Here is a 24,999-nt window from a genome sequence, read left to right on the forward strand (position 1 = left end):
GAATGTCGATAAATATATTGACAGAATTGGTCCTAGAATAGAACCCTGAGGAACACCACTGGGGACTGGCTGCCAGCCAGATGCAGTCCCATTCACTCTAGCCCTTCAGTCTCTGCCTTTCAGCCAATTTGTGCCTGCAATATAACAAGGTTTTCCAGAGCTTAACTACAGCATAAACAGTCATCAGATGGTTTCAGTTAAGTTGCTGCTTAGTGTAAGCTCTACACTTTGTGTTTAGGTGATCTGAGAAAAATGGATGGCACCTTCATTTATCCAAAGGTTTTCAGCAGAGCTTGGATATAATCTGCCTTTGACCACTTCCAGGGACTGGGCTTCCAGAACTTCGCTGGGCAACCTGTTCCAGTGTCTCACCACCCTCACGCTAAAGATACACTGTCACAGCATTTTTTAGCAAGACCTGTTGGAGTATCTTAGAGACCCATCATTATTGCCAAAGATATCCTCTTTTGTTGTATTAAAATGTTAATATCTGTAATTCTTCAAAAGTTTTCAAACAGACCCTTAATTAATAATATAATTGCAGTCTTGGAGATAGTTACTGCATTTGTACAGGCATGCTGTACACTTTCAGAAAGAAGTCTGTTGTGTCCCATATGTATTAATTAATTAATACCTTCACATATTTAGCAGCTCATTGTCTAGGAAATTACTAAACAAATGCAGCAAGCTGAAGTGGAGCATACAGAATGATATAATTAGGGTCACTCTGAAAAGAGCAATCTATACAATTACAGTGTTGATTAAAATCTTATTAAAAGGTTGGTAACAGGCTACAAAGCCAGACGGTTTTTTTGTTCAGACAGAACCAGAAGTTACCAGATAGTATAAATGACAAGATTGAATATCTTAAAATGCTAAACATATTTTAATGGCTTTTTTGAGATACATATGCTCTATTGTAATTTTAATATAAAAGTGAACATTTTAAATGCTTGTTGGAACTGGTTTGTGAACTATGATAATTGCTCAATATGACAATAAGATCAGCTGATCACACTGAAATTTGCTGTTATTGTGTAATTAATCTGCAGGATTTTATTTTTTTTTTTAATTCAGTGAATATTTTATTTTCCCAAAAGTGGTGTAGGACACATGGCAATACCTGGTGTATGGTCAGTATCGGGACCCATTCGCCCCATGATAGTGCTGTTGCTAATATTCCAATCCAAATCATTGCTAGGGTCTTGTGTTAATCCACATACAGTGGTCCATTCTTGATCTTGTGTTTCAAAGTTACAGCTTCCAGGAATACTTGTGTAGAAACCTGAAAATACAGCAAGAAGTAAATTATCATCCTAGCTCTTTTATGTAAAAAGCTATAATAAACATACCATACACGGTAATGGAAATTACTCTGTTTGGCTAATGCTATGGTTCCCTGTGTTCCATATGCTGACATAAATATTATGTTGTAGTTATTAAGAAAAAAAAAAGCAACAAACACATCACCCTTTTCTTCCTAAGCATGTATAAACAGCCTTAAATTTTGTTACAGATATGTGCCCATGTAAGTCTCGAGTATTCTGCAACATTAAAATACAGCTACTTACATATAATTGTCTATGTATAAAGGATGCAGATTAAAAAATATATATTTAATTACCTTTTAGCAGCCTGTTGTGTCTTTTTTCCTATTTTCTACTTTGATGCTACAAGAAGAACTGATGCCATTCTTTGCAAAAATAACTTGTCATTCTCATAGACCTTTTTGTATGTCCCATGTCTGCACACTCCCTGTAACCCTGTGGACTCACTTTTCTGTAAAAATGTCTCACCCTAGTTAACTGTATAGGACATTTATCTTAAAAGAAGAATAATTTGTATCCAATGAATAACCTTTATCACACTGGATGCAAGGAGAAGGATCTGTACTGTTCTGAAATATATTGCACTCTCACAGTACTGTGAGGGACTGAAGCATGTCTCATGAGAAGAGGCTGAGAGAGCTGGGACTATTCAGACTGGAGAAGAGATAGCTCAATGGGATTTCATCAGTATATATAAATATTTGCTGGAAGGATATAAAGAAGACAAGGAAGGTTTAAATCCAGACTCCTCTTAGTGATGCCCAGTGTCAGGACAAGAGACAATGGGCACAAGTACAGGAAGCAATTTTTAAGGTTAAGAAAAACCTTTTTTTTACTGTCAGATGGGTTAAATACTAGCACATGTTGCCCAGAGAAGTTGTGGAGATATTAAAAACCTGACTGGCACAGCCCTGGGCAACCTATTGCAGTGGACACTGTTTCGAGCAGGAGGTTTGACTAGACAATCTTCAGAGGTGCCTTCCCACCTCAACCATTCTGTGTTTGTGTTAGTGCTGTTTACAGCATGGCATGAATGAATGAATACACAAATGCACTGAGCATCCACACTGTCATTGCATTACAAGCATCCTGTAAGCCTAACAAAGTCTAACTCTAACACCAAATATACTCACACGCTGGCAGGGCAGAGAAGGGAACCCAGTAACTGAAACAGGAAGTAGAATTTTTTGTGCAGTTCTAACAAGATAAAAGTCCAAATGCATTTGGAATTTATACTATTCAGAATAGATTATCTCACTTTAGGAATTTCACCCTAACATTGAAATTGTACATTCAGAAAGCAATTATCAATTCGCATCACCAGAGACATATCTGCACCTCCTGAGTACTTTTTATTTTATGGGTAAACAGAGTTTATTTAAAAGCCATCAGAGGAGGATTCTTACATTTATCTGAAAAATTGCTTATATTTCAGTAATTCAAGTGCTCCCCTAGTTGGGTCATCAACACTGAGGTTTGCTGTTAATAAAATCTGGTTGTATAATTGGCTGCAATTCATGAAAATGGAAACTGCTTTAATGTGTGCTTTTCTGATTAAGCAGCTCCTGTTGTTTTTCCTTTATAAAATTAGTTTTCCAAATCTAGCAGATGTTATATGCCTACTAATGTTGTTTACTCCCACCTAAGGAACTAAGATATAGCAGATTAGGAAATATTATACTTGAGGCTTATCTGGGTATTCTGTATCCTCTATTTTTAACTTGATATTTTGTCAGTTCTCAGCAATAGCAAGACTAAAGACTGATGTAATTACAGGCTTTCCATCTACAATAAAAGGAAATTTCCCTCTATTTTAAGTGAATATCAGGGTTTTGTTGTGGGGTTTTTTGTACAGTTTTTTGGTTTTTTTTTCTTCCCTTGGAAAAGCTTTTCTGCAGTCTAGCAAACACTTTGTTGTTTTACTGTGATTCAAGATCACACAGAATCACAGAATCATCATAGTTGGAAAGGACCTCTGAGATGACTGAGTCCAACTAGCAGCACAAAAAACCCCAACCAAAAAACCACAAACAACCACACACACTACACAAAAAAACACTCACAAAAATGCCCCACAACCTTGGCCACTAGAGCTGGCCTGAAGTGCCACATTTACATGTTTCTTGAATACCTCCAAGGAGTGTGACTCAACCAACTCCACGGGCGGGCTGTTCCAGTGCCTCACCACTCTCTCAGGAAAGAAATTATTCCTAATATGACACAAAGTGTTTCCGTCTATTTTCTGACTAAGAAAAGAGAGTTGTTGCCATCACAATCCTTCCAGACAACCCAGGACATGTTCCGATCCCCACTGCTCTCCACAATGAAGCCTCTGTATTGTTTAACAATATTTACAGAATAAATCAAGTGCCTCAATAGGTTTTTTTAAATATCTTTACAGACCATTTTTACATTGGACAGCAATTCAGACAATGTTTCTTTTTAGGACTGTAAAATGTTACAAGGGTGAATTGACAGAGTATTCTGCTGTCCTTACTTTGTGTAACACCTGAAAAAAATATTAATATTATATACAAGAGATACAGATTATCTGTCTTTTCTTGGGATCTACTTGAAAATAAGCTAGTCCTTTAAAGTTATAATTCAACATAGATTCATTACCATGAATGTGACACTCAAAATTCTCTGAAACACAAAGCAATTCAGGAGATAGACACCCGAAATAGATAATCCAGCTTCAGTGTATGTACTTCAGAAGTGTCATTTACTTTTATGAAAACAATATAAACAGAAACTCCAAGTTAAATCTCCTATAGTGACATCTGCACATGTATTCCAGGTTACAAGTCTGCTGTCTGGCTAAAACAATGTAATTTACATAACCCAATAAAGTGTCATTATTTTTGTAACCCTCTCCAGTCAAAGCAATTGGAAACCCCATGTAAGCAAAATGCCTTTGATTTTCAAGGGATTACCAGCTATTAGTTGATTTCAATGAGGTATTTGAACACAATGTGAGCACTGAACTGATGCACGTCATACATTTACTTTATGTACCAAGGCTATTTTTGATCATATTTGAATTATGGTAGAATTTGACCCTCCAGGTCAAAGATTAAGAATTAGAGTGATTACTGAACTGTAAATACGAGCTGCTTAGGCTTCCTATTTCAAAAGCCTGGTCTGGAAAGTGACTGTAGATAAAAAAAGACACAGAGCAGGAATAAAGGCACAATGTTTTACTGCTTTTGAGTTTCAAGTCTAAACTAGAAAGCCTATTAAATCCATCCAGATTTTCAAATTTGAGCTGAGTCCTTCCATCTCAAACAGCCTAAGTGAAGAATAGCTACAGAAAATGTTTGTCTCACTATTTATTAGGACTGCAAAAATACACAGACTGGATTTTGTCCAACTGTTCTGTAACAGTTACAATAAGAAAATATTTTCATAGCTCTGTAGTAGCAGTAAGAATAAAAAACAGTGAACATGTAGTAGTGACACAATTCAGATCAAAGACAAGATTACACTGAAATGAAAGACAAGCCTGTTTTTAAAAAAATCCCTTTTTTAAATAGCAGAATCACGTCTAAATGTTATTATGCATTAATTTGCTTACTTAGCTTTTTCATTCAACATTAACAGCTCAACATGGTTTCAGCTTAATATATGGGTTTACATGTCACCTCAGAGTTCATTAGAATGGTAACCCATGGATTTTATTCCTTAAATATTTTTTTCATCATTAAACTGTTTTGTTTTTGGTTTTTTGTCTTCAGTTTTGTAAGATTACACTTTTGTAATTAAACAAAACTTAAATACATTTCCAGCAAATGTCTCTGAGGATCTAAAAATCTCAGACTTTCTGTGTTGCAGGAGGAAGCAACCTGCTCATAATTGTCTTCTGAGCAGCTGTATGAATTCACTTAACTTAAGCTACAGCATTTAAAGTTAGACTTTTAACTGGAGATTACATTAATACAGAGAGATACTTACTGCAGTCAGCTTCATCTGATATGTCTTCACAGTCTGGTTTATAGTCACAGACGAACTGAGTCTCTATGCAATTTTCATTCCCACACACAAAATCAGTGAGGGCAGGGCATTCCCTGGGATTCTCTCCAACTGAAACCAACAGGACATTTAAATAAATATAGTTATTACATTAAAGGATGCTCTTTTTAACTTCTTTAGTCACTATACATCATGCCTGCAGTGATTTACTCCTTCCAACAGGTGTTATTTGGTCTTTTTTAACGGTGCATTATGTGTGTTTAGACTATTGTTTTGGGCTTGCCCAAGGCTTCCAGGGTAGGATGTTTTGCCTGGAAGATTCAGTTCAGCATCAACACGACTGTTTCCCCACTGTATTTGTTGTGCATATTCCACAAAAAAAGTGTCCTGTAATGTCTTCCCTCAGTGTGACTCTGGCAGCTCTGCCAAGCTGAGTTGAGATACCCTGTCCTGTTTCCACCTCTGCTGAGCGCACTGCTTTCCACACTGAGTAACCTGTATGAGAGCTTTAGGCATGTCCTGAGGAAGCCACCTGTGGCTGATTTTCAAATTTCCAAAAAGGACATTATTTATTTCCTAGAACCAAATTCTGCATCATTTGCACCCTCTGCTGAGTGTAATGAGATTTTTAGTACAATAAGGTAATAATTAAAAAAAAATAAAGCACATTCAAGACAATGTGTGTTACAGTAACACAAAGCGACTAAAAGGTACCAAAAAATTATTAGACTTCTCAAAATTAGTTTTCTTCCTCTACAATGAAACAATCGACATCAGCAATTTGTAAATTGACAGCTCACCATGAAATCTAAGAATAATTTATTTCTAAACACAAAATTCCAACATTAGACTAATACAAAATATACCATTAATTTCAGCACATCTATTGTTTTAGCCAGGTGGTGCAATTCCAGTGTCCCATGTTAGAATACCCTGACATTGACCTATTTATAAAAACAGGTGAAAATCTCATAAAACATTAAAATATTTTGAAGAAGAAAAAAATAAAAAGATCAAATAACCAAGGTAACTGGACATACATTCTGGCTGAATATAAATATATCTTCTGAGTGACTAAATGAGCTCTGGCAGCTTTCTCTGACTGAATTCCCTTCCTTCTTACTTCAGGACCAGGTTTGTACTGAATATTTCTGTTAGAGTTTGAACTGTTCTCAAGTGTCAGAGCAGAAGGAACTAAATTCTTCACTAAATGTAAAGCTCTGCATGACACATACTTGAGGATTTAAAAAAAACACTTGCTTATTTCAAAAACAACAACAAAAAATGGTCAATACAACCAAACACTAGGATGTTTTTGTTGTTTTCTCTCTGATCTGCAAAGCTAGGATGGGATTATAATGAGAAAGGATTTCTCTGCTGAGACTTTCAAAGCTTCTTGTTTAGGGGAGCATGGAAGTAAAGTTGTTCAAAGAATTGCAGAACCTTCAGCAATAGCCTTTGCTGTAAACAGCAGGTGAAGAGGAATACAAACATATGAGGAGGAAGAAAAAGTTTACCACTAGGCAAAGCAACTTTATTATATGTTAAAGTATTTATCAGCTCAGCTCAATTTGGTAAATCATTTTCCTATTAAAATACTGTGGCATTTTCATTTTACTTTCTTTTAAAACAAAAAATAATTTTAATACTACTTTAAGTATGACAATGTATATCCTATTTACCTTAAACATGAGAAAAGCTTGTGAACTCTGATCCCAAATAGGCAACTCTTCTTCCTGGACTATTATCACAATAAATTGCCAGACCATGAAAAAATATAAAAATCAACTAAAAAAATCTACTATTTTAATTTAGAGTTATGATGCACTTATTTTAATTTGTCTTTCACTGTAGGTTTTTCAGGTGGCGCCTGAGATTCCAAAATCCATATGTATGATATAGCTGAGTAAGCTATACGACCATATTTCTACTCTGCATTTTTTATCTGCAGTACAAGACTCTTTTTCTTTAAAATTACAGATGTACAAAATTCAGGCTACTGTTAACAGCATGTTTGACAGGTTGCACTTATGATTCACTGTTTTATGGCAGTGAGACATGAGCTGGAAAAGAAAATCAGTAATTCTTGATGCGTTCTTTAAGGTTACCAGACCACAGCTTATGTTTTTTACAGGATGTTTAGGAGGTGTTGCCATGAAGATAAGAATCAGATGTCTCAAAAAAAAAAAAATAAAAACATTAGGGATTATTTTGTACAACACTCATAGGTATTTTAACTTTTTATTAAGATAAAACTACTTGCTTTTTTTTCTAGCCTACAGATAATGTCATGCTTGGCCAAAGTCAATAATTAAAAGGAACAAGAGAAGATTACTTTAAACTCCATTCAAGTCACATAGGATAGTCTGCCACCAAAGTTGTATAAAGAATTATTGTAGAAGAAGGTGAAAGAAAAAAAATTAATTATTCAATAAGTTAATTAATTTAGCATTAAGAACAATATTTCTCGGGCAGTGATAACTTTGTTATTTTTCACAATTTTCAATTAAACCTACAAAAAATGATATTAGATTTTGAATTTAAAATATTTTTTATATTAAAACATAACTTACCCTCTCAGAACCAACTGATAAGACTGATACCTCTCAAACTGGCAACTGGTCACAAGTGGGGTTCCCCAGGGATCAATATTGGGCCCTATGCTATTTAACATCTTCATAAGTGACCTGGATGTCGGGATCAAGAGCACCCTGAGGAAGTTTGCTGATGACACCAAGATGAGTGGAGAGATTGACACTCCAGAAGGGAGAGCCATCCTCCAGGATGGCCTAGACACCCTCAATGAGTGGGATAGCAGGAATCTTATGAAGTTCAACAGGGAGAAGTGTTACTAAGTTCAACCTGGGAACACATAACCCAGGAATGCAGTTGAAACTGGGATCCTCCTGGCTGGAGAGCAGCCCTGTGGAAAGGGACCTGGGTGTGTTAGTGGATAAGAGGCTCAACATGAGTGAACAGTGTGCTGCAGCAGCAAAAAAAAGCCAAGAGGATGGTGGGTTGCATCAACGAGGCCATCATCATCAGAGTTAAAGAAGACATCATCCCACATTTGTCAGATGACACCTGGAATATCGCATTCAGTTTTGGTCCAGAGAAGGACCTCATGGATGATCAGTGCCATATGAAGAGAGGCTGAGAAAACTGGATTTGGTCAGCCTTGAGAAGAGAATGCTTTGAGAAGACCTTATTAAAATGTTCCAGTAATTAAAGAGTGTCTACCAAGAAGACAGAGACTCCCCATTTTCAGGGAGCCACATGGAAAAGACAAGGGGTAATGGGCACAAGTTGATCCTGAGGAGATTTCAATTGGACACAAGAGGTAAATTTTTCACCATGAGTTTAATCAAACGTTGGAATAATCTCCCAAGGGAAGTGGTAGATTCCCCCCACTGGACAGTTTTAAGTCTCATCTTGACAGGGAGACTATATAAACTATAGTATTACCTAGAAAGATTGGACCAGATGATCCTTGAAGTCCCTTCCAACCTGACATTGTATAATTCTGTGATTCTATTACCCTCTTATGCTTTCTTTCTTTCTGTCTCTGACAATATTTCCAAGACTTTTTATATTTGGTATAAATCCACAATTGATTTCTTATAAATTAGTGAGACCTCAGGGAAATGTCTTTGAAGAACAGGGCTCAGATCAGAAGAAAGTCCATTGTAATAATCTACTGATATAAAAGATTTTAACTATTTAGCTTTTAAAATGAAATAGTGAAAGATTATCTTTTGTTGGTTGAAAATCCCCATATAACGAGCTATGTGAATCACAGTTAAGGAAGTGAAGAACGAAGAAGTCTGTGGAGTTAATCTACCTGCACGTGGATTCCCTTATGATGTGTACAACATCTTTCTATAACATGCTGTATGAAAACAAGCTGAAGTAAAACACATGTACAATAAAATAAGTCTTTGGATTTATTAAAGTCTGTGATAACTGTTGAATATTACCATACTGCATAAAAGCAGTTCTAATATTCACATCACAAATCTTCACACAGATTGCCTCTTGTCTTCCCTCTTCACAGTCTCTACCTGAGTACATTATTTCTCCAGGCAATTATTTTATGGACTTGGCTGTAAACCATCATCCAGGAATGCTATTCAGCAGCTTCCAAAAGGACAGTCTGTGAGGAGGAGGCTATCCCAAAATACCTGAAAGCTCTGGAATTGCTCTAACATTTATCTCCAACACTATATGCCATATGCTGGAAAGCAGCTAAACATTTTTTCACATGCAATTTAAGGCTTTCTCATTTCCATTCTTTTCTATTTATTTCAAACCTGTTATTCAAGCTCTAGTTATTTTCAATTATCTTCCAGGTTTTTTTCTGTGCATGGTCTGTACTTATGTAATGATTGTGGCTCAAATATCCATGATATGATATAAGATTTTGACTTAACCTTATGAGCCTGAATATAAAATATGGATGTGTCCTGCAGTTCTGCTAGAGAACCTTGGTCATATGCTCAGCAGTTCTACAGCTACAAACAGAGTACTGAATAGGTATTGCAAATCTAGTAATTTTGTTGAGATGAAGCCCCTGACCTCTTCTGGTTTGTATGCTATTCTTCTCCTTGACTTTGGCCATAGTAAGATTGTGTTAATTGTCTTTTAGCTTTGTTGCAACAGACACAATAAAACCTGTGAACCCTGTACTGCAAAAAAACAATTTAGACATTACATACTTTCTCTATCCTGAATGCCCCAGACTTGGGTCAGACAGGAAATGTTATTTTTGAAAATCTGGCAAAACGGTTTGTGTTTGTTTGTTTGTTCTACAAAAGAGTAAAGAGTCAATAAAGAGAAGAATGAAAAAGGTCAGACCAGGCTTCCTCATGTCATCATGCCAACAGGAAGGTCAGCATAGCAAAAGTCTGGAGAAAATTAAGCAAACAGATTTCAACTGCTGGAGTAGAAGGCAAAAAATAATGCACAAAACTGATGTGAAAGGCACTAAAGACAATGTAATTATTCCCTCTTGACTTTGGTTTGACTCTAAATATCATTATGGAGACTGAAAATTAATGGGGGGTCAATAGGCTGTTTTTGGTTTTTTTCTTTGTTTTGGTGTTTTACAGACATTAATTTGTACACATGCACATGCATATAGTTAAAAAGTAAATATTTTACAGGCCTCTGATCCTCCTGAAAAGCAAAGACATAAGCATAAATGCATTCCCATAGGATACATGCACCTCAACTTTAATTAACACTCTGCTGTACTTACCATATGCTAGTAGAGATGCTGAAAGTGAATGTTTCCTAATTGTATAAAGACTGTACCTTATTACAGTGCAAAAACCTCCACTGTGCAAGTGACAGCTCTATAAAGGATTAGCATCTTGGGTTTCCAACTTTTCTAATTCAGTCTTTAAAAAACCCTCATTTGTATTGTCTACAATACCACGCATTTGTATGCTTCAACTGCGTGTTTCAAACTCATAGAATCATAGAATCATAGGGGTTGGAAGGGACCTCGAAAGATCATCTAGTCCAACCCCCCAGCTTCTATGGAATAGCCTCCTCTGAATTGTCCATATGCATAAACAATAATTTTCTGCAAAATACAAAGAAATATTAGTATCCCAAATCTGTAAGCAAGTGAAAGTAGCTGGAGCACGTGGTGCAACTGCTTTAACAACAGAGCTTCTTGCTGAAGCAGTGATGTAAAACAAAGAGTTCCTCTATAGTAATAAACTCAAGTTACTTTCTGAACTGTGTCACTGCAATGGAATTTTAATGCAAGACTGGTTATGAAGTACTATTAACATTCAGATTTGTAGGGTCAGAGACTGAAACAAATGTAAATTTCAGCAATCTGACTGGTTTAAGAGATTTAAGATCCTTCATACAACAGCTTTCCAAAACCCTGTTGAAAAAATTTCCTTCTTTGTGATGACAACTCTGTGGAATATTTCCAATTATGTTTATATAATATCTATTTTTTGCTTATTATAAATCTGTGGACTTAAGAGTAAGGAGAAATATTTTTACATTATATGAAGATATGTTGATGCAATCTTTATGAACGTAACAGGGAGTTTTCTGCTTCTTTAGAAAAATAAATCTGGCTGGTTTTATTTGCTGCATGTATTTATGAATCTGTGAGATGAAGAATCCAGATTGTTGTAGATCCAAAATATGACAGAACTGCAGAAATGTGGTTTAACTATACACTATTGTATGAATTAATACATCAAAGAACAAATTGACAACGAATTTCATGAGAGATCAGCATGATTTTGTTATGCAAGTTGATAGGGGAATGTTGACCTTGTGTCTCCTTCCAGGGCATCCTTATCCATCTACCCTTGTCGTCTGGAGAATCATCACATGTATAGCAATGGGGACAGTGACACCCTTGGAAAAAACACCAGGGAATCACCAGATTTGTGTGCTCAGAAGAGCTTTCAAGGGTACATCTGCCTTAGAGTTTTACTAAAGTGCAGTTCTGAAGTAGGTCCCAAGATGTAACCAGTTTCCATTCTTTTACACCACAGAGCAATTTCTAAATGCAAAATGTGCATTTTTCAGATAAAACTAGATCAAAAGATGCTCTCCAGAAGTGCATTTAGCATTCTTCAACTTTATCCAGACTGTGGCAGGAGATTAAAGATTGTCTAAATACTTTCCCCAAAACTCACACAATGTATCCTATAAGGGATAAAGACCACATCTTTTGCACGGCTAACTGTTACTATTTCAGCCTATGTCCACAGAAATAAGAGTTGCATAGAGAGTACCCTGTAAATGAGTCAAAGGTTTTCTTTATTTCACTGGTCTTAACACTTGAACTGATCTGCGAAAAGGAATAACGACAGTGGTTCATTAGTAGTCTCAACTAATTTTTATGGCAAGAGCCTTTACTATAAAACAGGGATACCAGGCTTCATTTGATAGAATCTGAAATAATTGATATAAAATTCTGATATACAACATCAGAGACTCCATAGCTTACCAATGAATGAGAGAAGGAAAGTTCTTACTTACAAACAGATAAGCTAAGGAAACAAAACCTCAAGCATTTATTGGATTTAATGGCAAAAATTTAGTGTGAGAATGCTGCACTAACACAAGGCTTTTGGATGAGTATAAAATCATATTGAGGTTATGAGTGAATATAATGTATTCAAAACTGAATTAATTCATATGAACATATTCATATGAACAGTGACTTTATGACGGAAACAGTAAAACGATGATGCATTTAAAAACAAGCAGTATTTCCTTTAGCATCACTCCAGAAACTTTCCTCTTGAACTTACCTGTGGTGCAGTTGTTGAACTCTATGTCATCTATTGCTGCTCCTCCTCCTAGGTCTCTGGTACGAATGCCTTCAAATAAAACTTCAAAGTTCCTCAGTTTCCCCAAGTGTAACTCAACTTTCTTCCACTTGTCACCATGATTTCCTGATTCACTCCATATTTTCACAATCCCATCATCAGTCTGAAGTTTGAATAAAATTATATAAAGTAAGATACATGTAAGTGTGGATTATCAAATACCAGTTTTGGAAAAAAATAAAACAAGAAGTCTGGAAGACACCCCTTCATTTTTGTCAAGGAATGGTAAATATATGATTTGCTAGGATAACAGGAAAAGTACTGAAATGAGATGATTACCGTACAAATCACATAAGCATCAATAGTTGATGAAGTCTCAGAACATTACCGAAATTACTATGTGTATGATTGAATTCTAAAACAGGCCATTTTGGTAGAGTTCTATTTAACTTTATGTAATACTGAGATTTGTTCTTTGTGTTTAGAATATATTACTGGATGCAAATGAGTATCATTTTAAAATTAGGGCATCAGAGAGGTAGAATATTTAAAAATTTGTGACAATAATAATACAAATGAGGAAAACCTAACAAATACAAGGTAATCACACGTTTAGTATAGTTTAGTTAAAGGTAAATAAGTGTATTCTGACTTTCAAATAAAATAATATATTTTAAAGTTTATCTTCAAAAAACATCCAATCATATAACCTAACTGACAAGTCAGCAGCATCAACATGCTTCATTTTTTAATAGTATTAGAATGCATATGCATCAATTTAAGTTATTGTGAATGGATGATACATATATATGATAGCACTGAGAGTAAATATTTTAAAAGTTTTGTATATATTCAAATTTACTTTTCTTTGTGACTGCATAGGTAATCATCCAACTTGCAAATGAGAAATGTTTTGCTAGTCTTTCTTACTAAAACTTATTGGTACACCATGTAGGGTTAATAAAACACTGCAATGCATGGAAAAGCTAAATGTAATGCATAGCAGAGGTTCTAGAAAGCAGTACATGAACAAGCAAAATCTAAGGAAAATAGAGACAACAGTAAAAGTAGGGAAGAAAATTAATTACATTTTCTTATACACAGTGAACCTGCTAGATCAGATTCATGTTAATAAGATTGTGTTATGCATATTTATGATGAGAAAATGAATCTTGGTGCTTTACATATTGTATTCTGAATAGGAAAGTGCAGACAAGCATGCACAAAAATAGCATATTAGTTGTTTCTGAGCCAGGGAACATGCAGTATTGATATCTTTTAGAAGGTGGTCCTCAAACCTGCCAAAACATAAATACCAAAGTGTGGCTTGACAGCGGTGTTCTGAAAAATTATCACTAACTCTAAAGGAGTTAGTTGAAAACAGTGGCAACTTTACTTTAAATTGCTAAATAGAAAAGAAAACAAAAGGAAAAGTCTCCATAACTGCATGTGAAGTTATAGATATTCAGCTGAACAACTCTTTTGCTGCACACTACTACTGGTGTTGGACCAGTGGCGATAGCAGCCCTTTTAAGTCACGATGACTGAGCACAAAAGCACCTACAGAAGCAACTTTAGGCATCGCTTCTACAGTTATGTCTCCTTGGTTTAAAGCCAGTGAAACAGTCCATTAAAGAGAGAATAATATAACAGGATCTCGCTGGTGCTTTGCACCACTAATTCCACAGTCAATGACAAATGATTATGATTTTCTCAATGTATTTCTCCCAGAGATATTCCTGACTCTACATGAACCATGTCAGAGATCCATTCATTTATTAGAATCACAGAATATCTCCTGTTGGAAGGGACCCATGGGGATCATTGAATACAACTCTGCTCCTTGCAGGACTACCTGAAACAAAGCCATGACTAAGAGCATTGTCCAGATGCTCTTTGGATTTTCACAGGCTTGGTGCCATGAACACTCCCTTGGGGAACCTGTTCCAGTGAACAGCCACCCTATCACTGAAGAAGCCCCTTTCAAGCCTATAATTGATGCAACTACAAAGGCCTCAATTCAGAAAGAGTGTGAGACCCTTTCTAAAACTTACCCTTGTGTTTTAACCTGGAAACACACTGAGCTTAAAAATCTATCTTTTTTTTTTTTTTTTTTTAATATTATTCCTGTTCATCAAATATGTAGTAAAAATTTAACTTAATTATTTTAGTAACTCAACAATATCTATTCCATTTATTCTGATGTTTTTAATAACCTCCAAAAGACTAATACATATTATTGGGGTAACTTGTTTAGTCTGCAAACATCTTCCATCTATCCATGATATGAATAAAATGAATGGTTATGGTAAGTTACGTTTGGCTTGATGGTATCCAACATGGAATGCAAAACCATAACTTGGAAGAGAAGCATTGTTTAACATTTAATCCATTTCCTGTATCTTTAACCTCTTCTGTCTGCCCTTGAAAACTCTTTGGAATGGAAAAATTTCCTCAGCATTATTTGTAAGAATTTACCGATTAATTTTACAAAAATAGCTCAGAGCTGTATATTACTGGTATATTTTGGAGACTTAAAATTAAGTGGATAATAATAACAACACTAAACAATAAGGAAATTCTTTTAATTTCATGCATTTAGGTGAGACAGAAACTTGTATCTATCCCAACATTAAGCCCCAACTCTATAAAAAAACATTACATGTATTTAAGTTTGGATGTATGAAAGTCAGTGGAGCTTCTTAAAATATAGAGATAAATATTTATGTGAAATCTGGAAACGTTGAATGTAGCACAGTTACCTGGAACATGAGCCTCATGTCTTCTGTTAACCTGGTTTTGATTGGTTTCACATTATGTTTTATTACTAGTCATTCTGTTCAGACTTATATTATTTTTATCACCTTGATTTTTGAGTAAGGGATGCTGTTTAGTTAGTAATATTGTTGACATATTTCTTTAGAAATAGCCACATAAAAAAGTTGTAGCAATCAATTTGTATATAGTGTCATAACTATAAAACATAAAATCTTTATACAGATACAGGAATTGGGGCATGTTTTTTTTCCACAGTGAGACAATGAAATACTTTTTGCTAAGAAGATTTTTTTTCAGATAGAAATTTTTCATCAGAAATGGCAATCTCCTTACACTTCACAAATTCTTGAGTGCCAGTACACAAATAAAGCACAGAAGAGAGACAGATTTTTTTTTTTCCCTGTCTTGGTCCAACAGTAGCAGCTCCTATACAACAGCAGTATTTCATAAAGCGTGAAAGGATTATTTTCACTTGCTCAGCTACTTCTCTACACAACAAAATTAAAAGCAACCTCATCCCCTGCATAACTATGTGAAGGCTGTTCTAATTTGGGGTGAAAACTCCGTTTTTCCCTTCAAAAACAGCAGCCCTTAACATTGTCTGCATGAAACAGTCAAGGAAGGGGAGAGAAAGAGAGAGACATGCAGGAAACTTGGCTCTCCTCCTCAGCCCAGGCTTAGACAGGGGAGCTGGCTTGGCTAAGAGATGTAAGCTATACACTTCTGGATACATACTTGACATGAGAGGATCGTTGTTTGTACGCTTTACAGATCCCATTTCATGAATTACTGTTTTGCTTTCTGCATTCTCCATCCACTTAATATGTCCAGTGCTTTGGCATTTCTTTAATATCTTTGGAATGTGTTTGCTTCTAAAACAAACACATATATGGCTCAAGGAGGGAAGGAGTAGGAGGAGGGGAATCAGTCTTTGCTTTGACCTGCTCATATCATCCAGAAATCCTTTGATCTTTTTCACTCCCATATACATGTATTAATGTAAGAGAGAGATATGTAAAAGAGATAAATGACAATCAAAAGACATATGTCTTAGTGTTGAGGATGTGGAAGGCTGCAATATCATCTTTATTCCTTTTTTTAAGAGGCTTTTCTTCTACTGACACATACTTATAGAGTGTCTAGATTACTCTTCAACCTGTACTGGTGTTAGAAGGCCCAGTTTAATTCTATGCTGCAATAGACTTATAAAAGCTTGTTAAGCTTTTTGGTTTGGCTTCGGTGGAAAGTACCAGTACTGCCTATCTGTGTGTGGGTTGAATATGCTGGCACTCTTCTGTATCATAAGCATCATATCCCAGGCTCCACATATGCCTCTTTGCCACACTTACCTGCACATAATCCCAGCCTCTCCACATCAACAGCTTTGTATTAAAGCCACACTATCATCTTCCTTATGTCTCAGGACCTTTTCCTCGGCCTTCCTTCCAGTTCATATTCATTCACCTCACACTACCTTACATTCCTAAACCCATGTCATCATCCTGTTTCCCATTTGCATACTCTTATTGCCTGCCTATCTACTGCATCTGTGATAGACAAGGTTCTTGCATCAGTTAAACCATCAGCCTACGATCCTCAGCCAAAGAGGGTATTCCAAACTAACATGAAAAAATAGCATCCAGAAACTAGTGTATGTGAAAGGAAAAACCCTTATATTTCCAAACAAAAGGCTAAATTGCAGTTCTGAATTATTATTATAGTTTTAGTCTGTTACATATATACAAGTCTTTAAGAGAAGACAGGGTCTCAGATTTTGCTGATGCAGAATGCCCTAAAACTTTGTCAAAGTCTGTTTTTTAGCAAGGTATCTCATTTGGAAGAAAAACACTGACAATGACACATCACTACTAACAGATGACAACCATCAGATTTTTTTCTGTTCAGATTAAAACCTCGTAATACCTCCTCCATATCTTTCAGTGGATGTCTCCCTCAGCTGAGGGGAAATGTGGCCAAAATAACTTTCTTCGTTTTACTTCCTTTTATGACTTGTGAACAGCCCCACAATCTCTGTGTCACTCAAGTCTGTAATTTTACCAGTCCTAACATCCATCTAAGTTATTGTGCAGTATTTTTTAAACTCTGTGTAACATCTCAAAGAACAGTGTAAGCTAAAGTTCAGTTCCTGGCATTTCATAAATTGAGGACTGCTAAAGCCTTCATCCAACTCTTGCTTTATGATCTACACAGCCCATTATTTAGACTATTTTCCCTCTTTGTGAACTGATTTCACCTTCCCCAGGTGAATTCCATCTCTAATTAAAAAAAAAAAAAAAGGAAAAAAAAAAGAAAAAAAGTGTCTTTTATACCATGGTCCCAGATTTATCTTTTGTTCATTATCATGAAACTCCTCCTTTATGCAGGTTTAACTCATGACACAGGAATCTGATTTTATTACCTACTTAAATCTAAAAATCCATGTTTCTGCCTGAAACTTATCCCTGGCTCGTTCCCTTCTGGGAAAAGGACTCTGTAAATATTTTTTCTTCCATTTCAAGTGAAGTCTAGAAAGTAATATTGCCAATAGTTAAGATGTGGATGCACTTTTGTGACTCTCAGCCACAACTGATAGCACTTCATAGTTTCTCTGAAAATGTGGTGAATCAATGTGTCCTTTCAAAATTCTATTTTGTATGTATATAATATCAAACCAATCAATATTTCAATTACAATAGTTAACACTTATTTAGCATTTAAATAATTAGTATTTCAGAGGGCAACAAGACAGCACTGAGGTATCAATAAGAATTCAAGTATCATAATAATTTTTGTTCTTGGGATCTCAGATATTTTTCTGATACAAATCATAGAATCATAGAATGTGTTGGGTTGGAAGGGACCTCTAAAAGTCATCTAGTCCAACCCCCCTACTATAAGCAGGGAAATCTCACACTAGAACAGGTTGCTCGGAGCCCCATCTAGCCTGACCTTGAATGTCTCCAGGGAGGGGCCTCACCACCTCTCTAGGTAACCTATTCTAGTGATCCACCATACTCATAGTAAAGAACTTCTTCTTAATGTCCAAACTAAATCTACCCTTCTCTAGCTTGAAATCATTACCTCTTGTCCTGTCATTACATGCCCTTGTAAACAGCCCTTCCCCAGCATCCTTGTAGGCTCCTTTAAGGTATTGGAAGGGTGCTGTAGGATCCTCCCAGAGTCTTCTCTTCTTCAGGCTGAACCCCAACTCCCTCAGCCTGTGTTCATAGGAGAGGTGCTCCAGTTGTCTGATCATTTTTGTTGTCCTCCTCTGGACACACTCCAACAGGTCCACATCCTTCATGTGTTGGGTGCTCCAGGGCTGGATGCAGTGTATATATGTGTGTGTGTGTCCACACACATATATACATACTAGTATATATAAGTATTACATATAAAAGTATATATAATACTTAAGGAACCACTAGAACTTCCTAGAAGTAAAAGAGGTGCAGAATTTTGTCACAAGAGCAGGCAGAAGTTCCACTATGCAAACACAATCATATCAACCACCATAGTCCAAATGTTTCTGTGGATCAAAAACTGAAACAACTGTGGTGCCCAGTTATACCTCCTGACAGACAAAAAGTTATTCGGTATCAAACAAGCTAAGCTGGTAACATATCACTACCAATAGTAGAAAAGTGAGGAATTTAGCCTGATTTAACAATAGTGTCCTCATCATAGATCTAGATTTCAATAAGCTTATTTATTTCATCCCAGAACAGTGGGGAGAGACCCAGCAGTCTCAATAGCCTTAATGATCAAATAATCTTACCGCAGACAGAAGGTTAAAGAGGATTGTCTGTTGATCATACCCATATGCTTTACAAGACAAGTGGACCATAGACTACAGTATTCTTTATAATGTGTATTTATACTTTGAATTTAGTTCTTCATAGCCTGTGGTCCACTATTTATTAGTGCAGACTACTGCTGGTCAATACTTTCAGAAAGTTCCTCAGAAGATAATATTTACAGCTTATTTTGTAATTCTACTCTTTACAATCCCCTGAACTCAATCTGAAAAATTCTGGAAGTCCAATATAATTGACAAATCATCTAACAAAATTTCATTTCTTCCCAAGAAACCACACCAGGGCCACTAAAAACAGATGTGAAAAGGGATGTTTTCATTTAAGGCTCTCAAAAAATATTAATTGCACATCACTGCCCTCTGTGGGTTGAACATAGTCGAAGGTCAAGCTGAGGTGATGAGCTATCATTAAGGAAAATGTGACAGTAGAAGGCACGTTTTTCTGCTGACTTGTAGCAATAGGTCCTGGTCTTATACTGTCCCATCGAGTGATAAATACCCTCAGAAAATGGCAGAATTACTTCTAAGAGGAACATAACATGTTTACACCTGTAGCCTGGTCATATTGGAAAATTCCTATTCAGAGAGTTTTAAACCTATATTCTGATAGTCTGAGGGGAATTATTTCTTAATTATTTCATTACATAGCAATTCATAATCTTTCGCATGCTCATCTTCATCTGAAGAATGATCATAAGTGTTTATAACCTCTCTTCTGAGAATTTCAGTGGGAAAGTATATCTTACTGGGCTCAATATTCTCATTAATTCACCTAGGGATACTAAGAATAAATGAGAGGCTTTCCTTCTGTCTTAGAATTCCTTTTATTTTGTGTCTGAGTTTAATATTTTTTCTACACAGCAGAGACCACCATTAATCTCAAGGCTACACAGACAGAATACTAGAAATTGAACCCAATGCACGCAGGAAAAGTATGCAATTTTCCATTACAAGATGTTATAATGGAAAATAACTTCTTGTGAATACACTTTGTGTCAGAAGAATACACTAAGTATTCCAGATGCAATTATAAAGGTTTCGCTATGAGACAGTCTGTTTTGTTACATCTGCAGTGAAACAGCAATGAAACCCAGATTTTGTTCTTGATCAGTACCTCTCCTTTTATTCATGTTCTGAGCAGGGTTTAAAATATTTCCTTTGTTCATTTGCATCTGATATTTATTTCAGCAGAGCCACAGGAAATGGAGCTGAGCTTACCAAATGGATGGAAGCAACAAAAACATTTGCTAAATATTTCTGGTCTCTTCAAGCCAAATATACTTGAGGGCTTTTAATCAGAAACAGAATATTTTCAAATGATTCATCAAAAAGCATTAACTGTTTATTATTAATACCATAAAAAGTCTTTCAAGATTAACTCTATCAAAAGGTTTCTCTTTCTGCAGCACATGTCAGACTTTTGAGAGAAGTCAAACTCTTTTTACATACTTTTAAAACAGGAAAAAGCTTTTCTCCTCTGCTTTCAGATGCCTTTGAAAACAGTATCTTCCTGGTAGGCTGTTACCGTCCAGAACTTTAAAAATAGAATATGTGTTATGCAAATAACAGAAGCACAATACAGAAAGTGAATAATGTGAGTTTAACTAATGTCACTATGCATTTTTCTGTCTTTTGATGTATGGTAGTCCTGTTTTACAAGGGTATTTCAGGAGGCCATTTTGCTTTTTAGGCTATTTCTTCTTGGTTTAGAAACAGGTGTATTTTGAGGGTGTGCAAATGAAGTCAACAAATAAACCTTATTCTAATGAAGTTTTATTTTCCTTCATGCAGTATCATCATTAAAGCCTCTTGATGGCTGAGCAAGTAGTTTAAAGATTAAGTATTCCATCATGAGGTGTTTCTCTGCTGCTTCCTCCTTTACTCAAAAGATGTGGAATGCCACTCTGCACTTCAAAGAAAGAGGAGACAAAAGGACAAAAAAATCATAGCTTTTCCTCTCTTGCCCATGTTTTAAAAACCTTTTCTGTGAAACTGTAGGTCTCTAAATGACAGAAGAGTGAACATCTTTGCTGACATTTCCAATATAATTTATCTGCTTATTTAGGTTTCATTGCTTGAGACTGAGTCCTATTTTCACACGGTTCTGAGCACCTTCCTTACAGATTTGGTCTGCTGCTACCTCAGCACTGCAATACAGAGAACCCTTGCTTATTTTTGAGGTCTTCGTTCCTAATATTAAGTCTTTCATACGTAGCTTGAAAAAAAAGCATACTAAAGTGTAATAAAACTGAAGACTCATGCTGTATAGCAGAACCTCTTATCTTAGAAAAATATGTGATCACTGTGTGTTCTTCACCTAAAGTTTTTTTCAAGACACACAACAGACTATATCACTTTTTTTTTTCATTTCTCAATGATTTTCCCTTAAAGCCTAACTTCCTAAAAGGATATTGCTTAGATTATTTTAAAACTGTAACTTAACCCTACAGAGTGTCACCTTATATTTTGTTCAAGCAAAAAAATCTCTGTATTAGATACATCCACATAGAGTATCAAATTACTGAATTTATTTAAATGAGTCAAAGAATTAACTGAAGCTAAGATTCATTCACCCAGTATTTTAATTTTAAGCTCACTTTTTCTTTCCTTTCCTCTTTTTTTTTTTTTTTTCCTTTTCTTCTTTTCTCTCCGCTCTCTTTTCTTCATGGTGACATGAAGAAAAATGAGATCAAACAATAAGGTCATGAAGATGTGACAAATGAGCACATATGTCATCTGCCACACTGTCAATCACTAGGCTGATAACTATTCAATACGAACAGTTCAGTGGCACTTTGTAACAGCACTAGTTATGCTCACTCATCTCACCTTTGACAAGTTTCTTTATTTTAGAGAAAGACATGTACTGTGTATGTTAAGTGTAAGGTTAGTAACCGTATGCAAGCAAACCAAATAAAACATTTGTAGAAATTTGCTTCTCCTATTAAATAACCAACAGAGACTTGTGCTTGGGATTATAATTAAATTTAGAAAATTACCGCTAATTATCAGTATACTGAAGCTCCAAAGTTATAAAGTCCATCTAGAATAGCTCTGAAAGAGACAAATAAATACAATTTCAATGTAGGGAGAGATTTTTAAACCTGAAATTTACATTTTCCATCACTAAACTGAAGGATGATAAGGGATGCATACAATGGGATTCTGAAATATTCAGCAAATGGAGGTAGTAAAAAAGAAGAAAAAACAACATCAACAAAAATGCAGATAACAGAACTGAAATAATCTACAGAGTGATTGTCCCAAAATATATGAAATTTTTACTGATGTGTATGCAACAAGGTTACTTTTACTTTAGGGGTATGCTGCTGAAAGTGATGAGCTTACATAAGTGATGAAGATTCATTATTTCAGTACTGAAGAGAATACATTAACAAAAAGTTTATCTCAAATTTTTCAATTATATTCTGTCAGGAACCAAAACTGCTATTTAGTATGTCTGTACCTTCTATAAAAACACTTGAAAAAGAAACATCAAGCTGATCAAATGGTATCTTCAAGAAATTATTTGATCTGGGTAAATTTTACACTGCCTTAGTATATTAGTATGCATGAAAAATTGGGTTCACATTTAAGGATAACTTACAAAATCACATAATTGCATTTTCACAGTGCATTATATTAAGAAGGAAAACAGTAAGATGAAGCACTGATATTTCAGCCTTCAAGCCTTTCATTAGACAGCCTGAATCTATTAGTCTCAGCAGGTTTTCATAATAAGAGTTAATAATAAAGCCCATCCATCCACCTATCCCTTTCATTTCTTCTGTTGTGCAAAATATTATCATGATTTTCACTCTCTGAAGTATATTTTCCCCAACTTTCATTTCTATTTCCAAAATTAACATCAGTGCAATAAAGAAATATGCATTTCAGCAAGGAACTTGCATTCTGATCAACAGATTTGGTGATAAACTTATACCACTGATGAAATTCCTTTTTTAAAATACACCAGCTTTGGAATTCCGGACTAGTGAAACCCTTCAGAGGATCAGAAGGCATTAACAGCTCACCTTGTCATGAGTGGCAGAACTTGCAATATTTCTAGGAGCTAAATGGTGAGAGTCTTGGCTCTTAATTGATTTAAGTTCTGAGTTATGAAAAGACAGTTTCAAAAAGGCTTTGACAAAAAGCAACTGGTAATTCATCTGGAGACAGGATTTCATTTCAAATAGATGGGCATTTCAAGGAACAACAATTAGGTTGCTCATTACCAAAGATGAAATAACACTTTAAAAAACTCTTATTGTGGAAAAGAAATCTATACTGGGAAGGCAAGAATAATTTCCTGATTTTCTTTAGTTATTCTGTATCACCTTCCTAAAACTTGGATTTTTTCTGTCATGACTTAAATCTACTAGATTTAATTTTAGCCAGCTTTTGTTTATAAACTCTTCTCCTTGTTGCATCTCTCTACATTCCAATTATATTATTTCCATCAAATATACTTTTATGTCCCTTAGACTCTTAAAATACACCTTCATTCTGTATTTTACCCTTACCAATTAGAACAGATAAATAAAACTACTCCTCTCTGTAAAAGACAATTCATTATATATCTTGTATTACTTCATCCTTTCTTCATTTCCTACCCCTCTGAGTCCTCCTTTGTCCTCAAATGCAAATATGTATTCCTCACTTCCTAGAATAATCCACCTTTGTTTGGTTTTGGTTTTAGGTATCTTAAGGGATACAGTTGGGTCTGTTTAGATTTATTTTGTTTCCTTCAGTTCTACCAATAAGACTGAGTAACAGTAAATATCAAAGCCATTTTAAAAGACCTTTAACATTTCAAGCAACTTAGCTCCATTTTGTCTCAGACCATGTCACATCTTTGTTTTAATCACTGTTTACATCTTAGAGCTGAGGCAAATGTAATTGTCTCTGGAAAACTAAAGATTGGAAGAGCAATAATTACAGCTACAAAAAACTCTATGGAGTCTCTAGACAACAAGTGCAATCCTCCATAATGCCAAACACAAGGACAGCATGCTAAACATTGTGCAGTTCCTTGGATTGTAAGATAAAAGTTAATTTTCTTATACTGACTGCCTAAAGAAATACAGAACATATACAGTAAGAGATGTAACAAAACGGTTTATGGCTCAAGATTGTAAAAATACATTTGTAGAAATGAGATAACCTCAATTCTGTCATGTTTCTCCTCCTATAGAGAATACCTTGAATACCATATTTGAAGATGTGAGACATTCATGTTGCATCCTGACCTCAGAACACCCACTGGGAAGTGAGCTGGCTGGGCACAGACACCTGAGTGCCTTAGAAATTCTCTGCATGCAACCAGCCATGGTGAAACGGGGACATGGGCAAAAGTCACATCTCAGGACCACAGATCACATCAGATACTGCTACTGTTTATTTGTCTAGGATGTATTTTAGGAGAAGAGTGAAACACCTTTCTTTCCATACGTGTCTGTGACCATCTATTTACATACACTGTCTGAAATAAGTCAGATGATGTAGAGTTATTTGGCACTTTCATTGCCTTTACTGGATGTTGACTAAAACTTTCAGTTAGCACAGAAAAATATTTCTAAACTGTATCAAACAAGTGACTTTGTTAGTTTTCTCTGTGGCCACTCAAACAGAAAGAAAATACATCTCGCTCATAAAAATGAAATAAATTAATCTGGTCTAGAATTCTCACACTGAATAAGTGTTTAATACAAACTAAACTGAAAGATTAATAAATAACTTGATCCAGGTAAGTGTCTACCAATTTGGATACTTATTCAATGTTTAATTGAAT

The 24,999-nt window shown here is 35.4% G+C and overlaps 1 protein-coding gene across 1 annotated transcript in view; it reads right to left on the reverse strand.

Moving 5' to 3' along the window:
- MALRD1 (MAM and LDL receptor class A domain containing 1) overlaps positions 1-24,999 on the reverse strand; it is a 200,688-nt gene that overhangs the window by 68,172 nt on the left and 107,517 nt on the right. Inside the window, exons 28-30 of the mRNA XM_051609180.1 lie at positions 12,596-12,776; positions 5,283-5,411; positions 1,124-1,285 (exon numbers count right to left, since the gene is read on the reverse strand). Coding sequence (XP_051465140.1) covers positions 1,124-1,285; positions 5,283-5,411; positions 12,596-12,776 — 472 coding nt within the window. The remainder of the gene's footprint in view (positions 1-1,123; positions 1,286-5,282; positions 5,412-12,595; positions 12,777-24,999) is intronic.

This window comes from Apus apus, chromosome 2 (assembly GCF_020740795.1).
Source record: "Apus apus isolate bApuApu2 chromosome 2, bApuApu2.pri.cur, whole genome shotgun sequence".
NCBI classification, from domain to species: Eukaryota; Metazoa; Chordata; class Aves; order Apodiformes; family Apodidae; genus Apus; species Apus apus.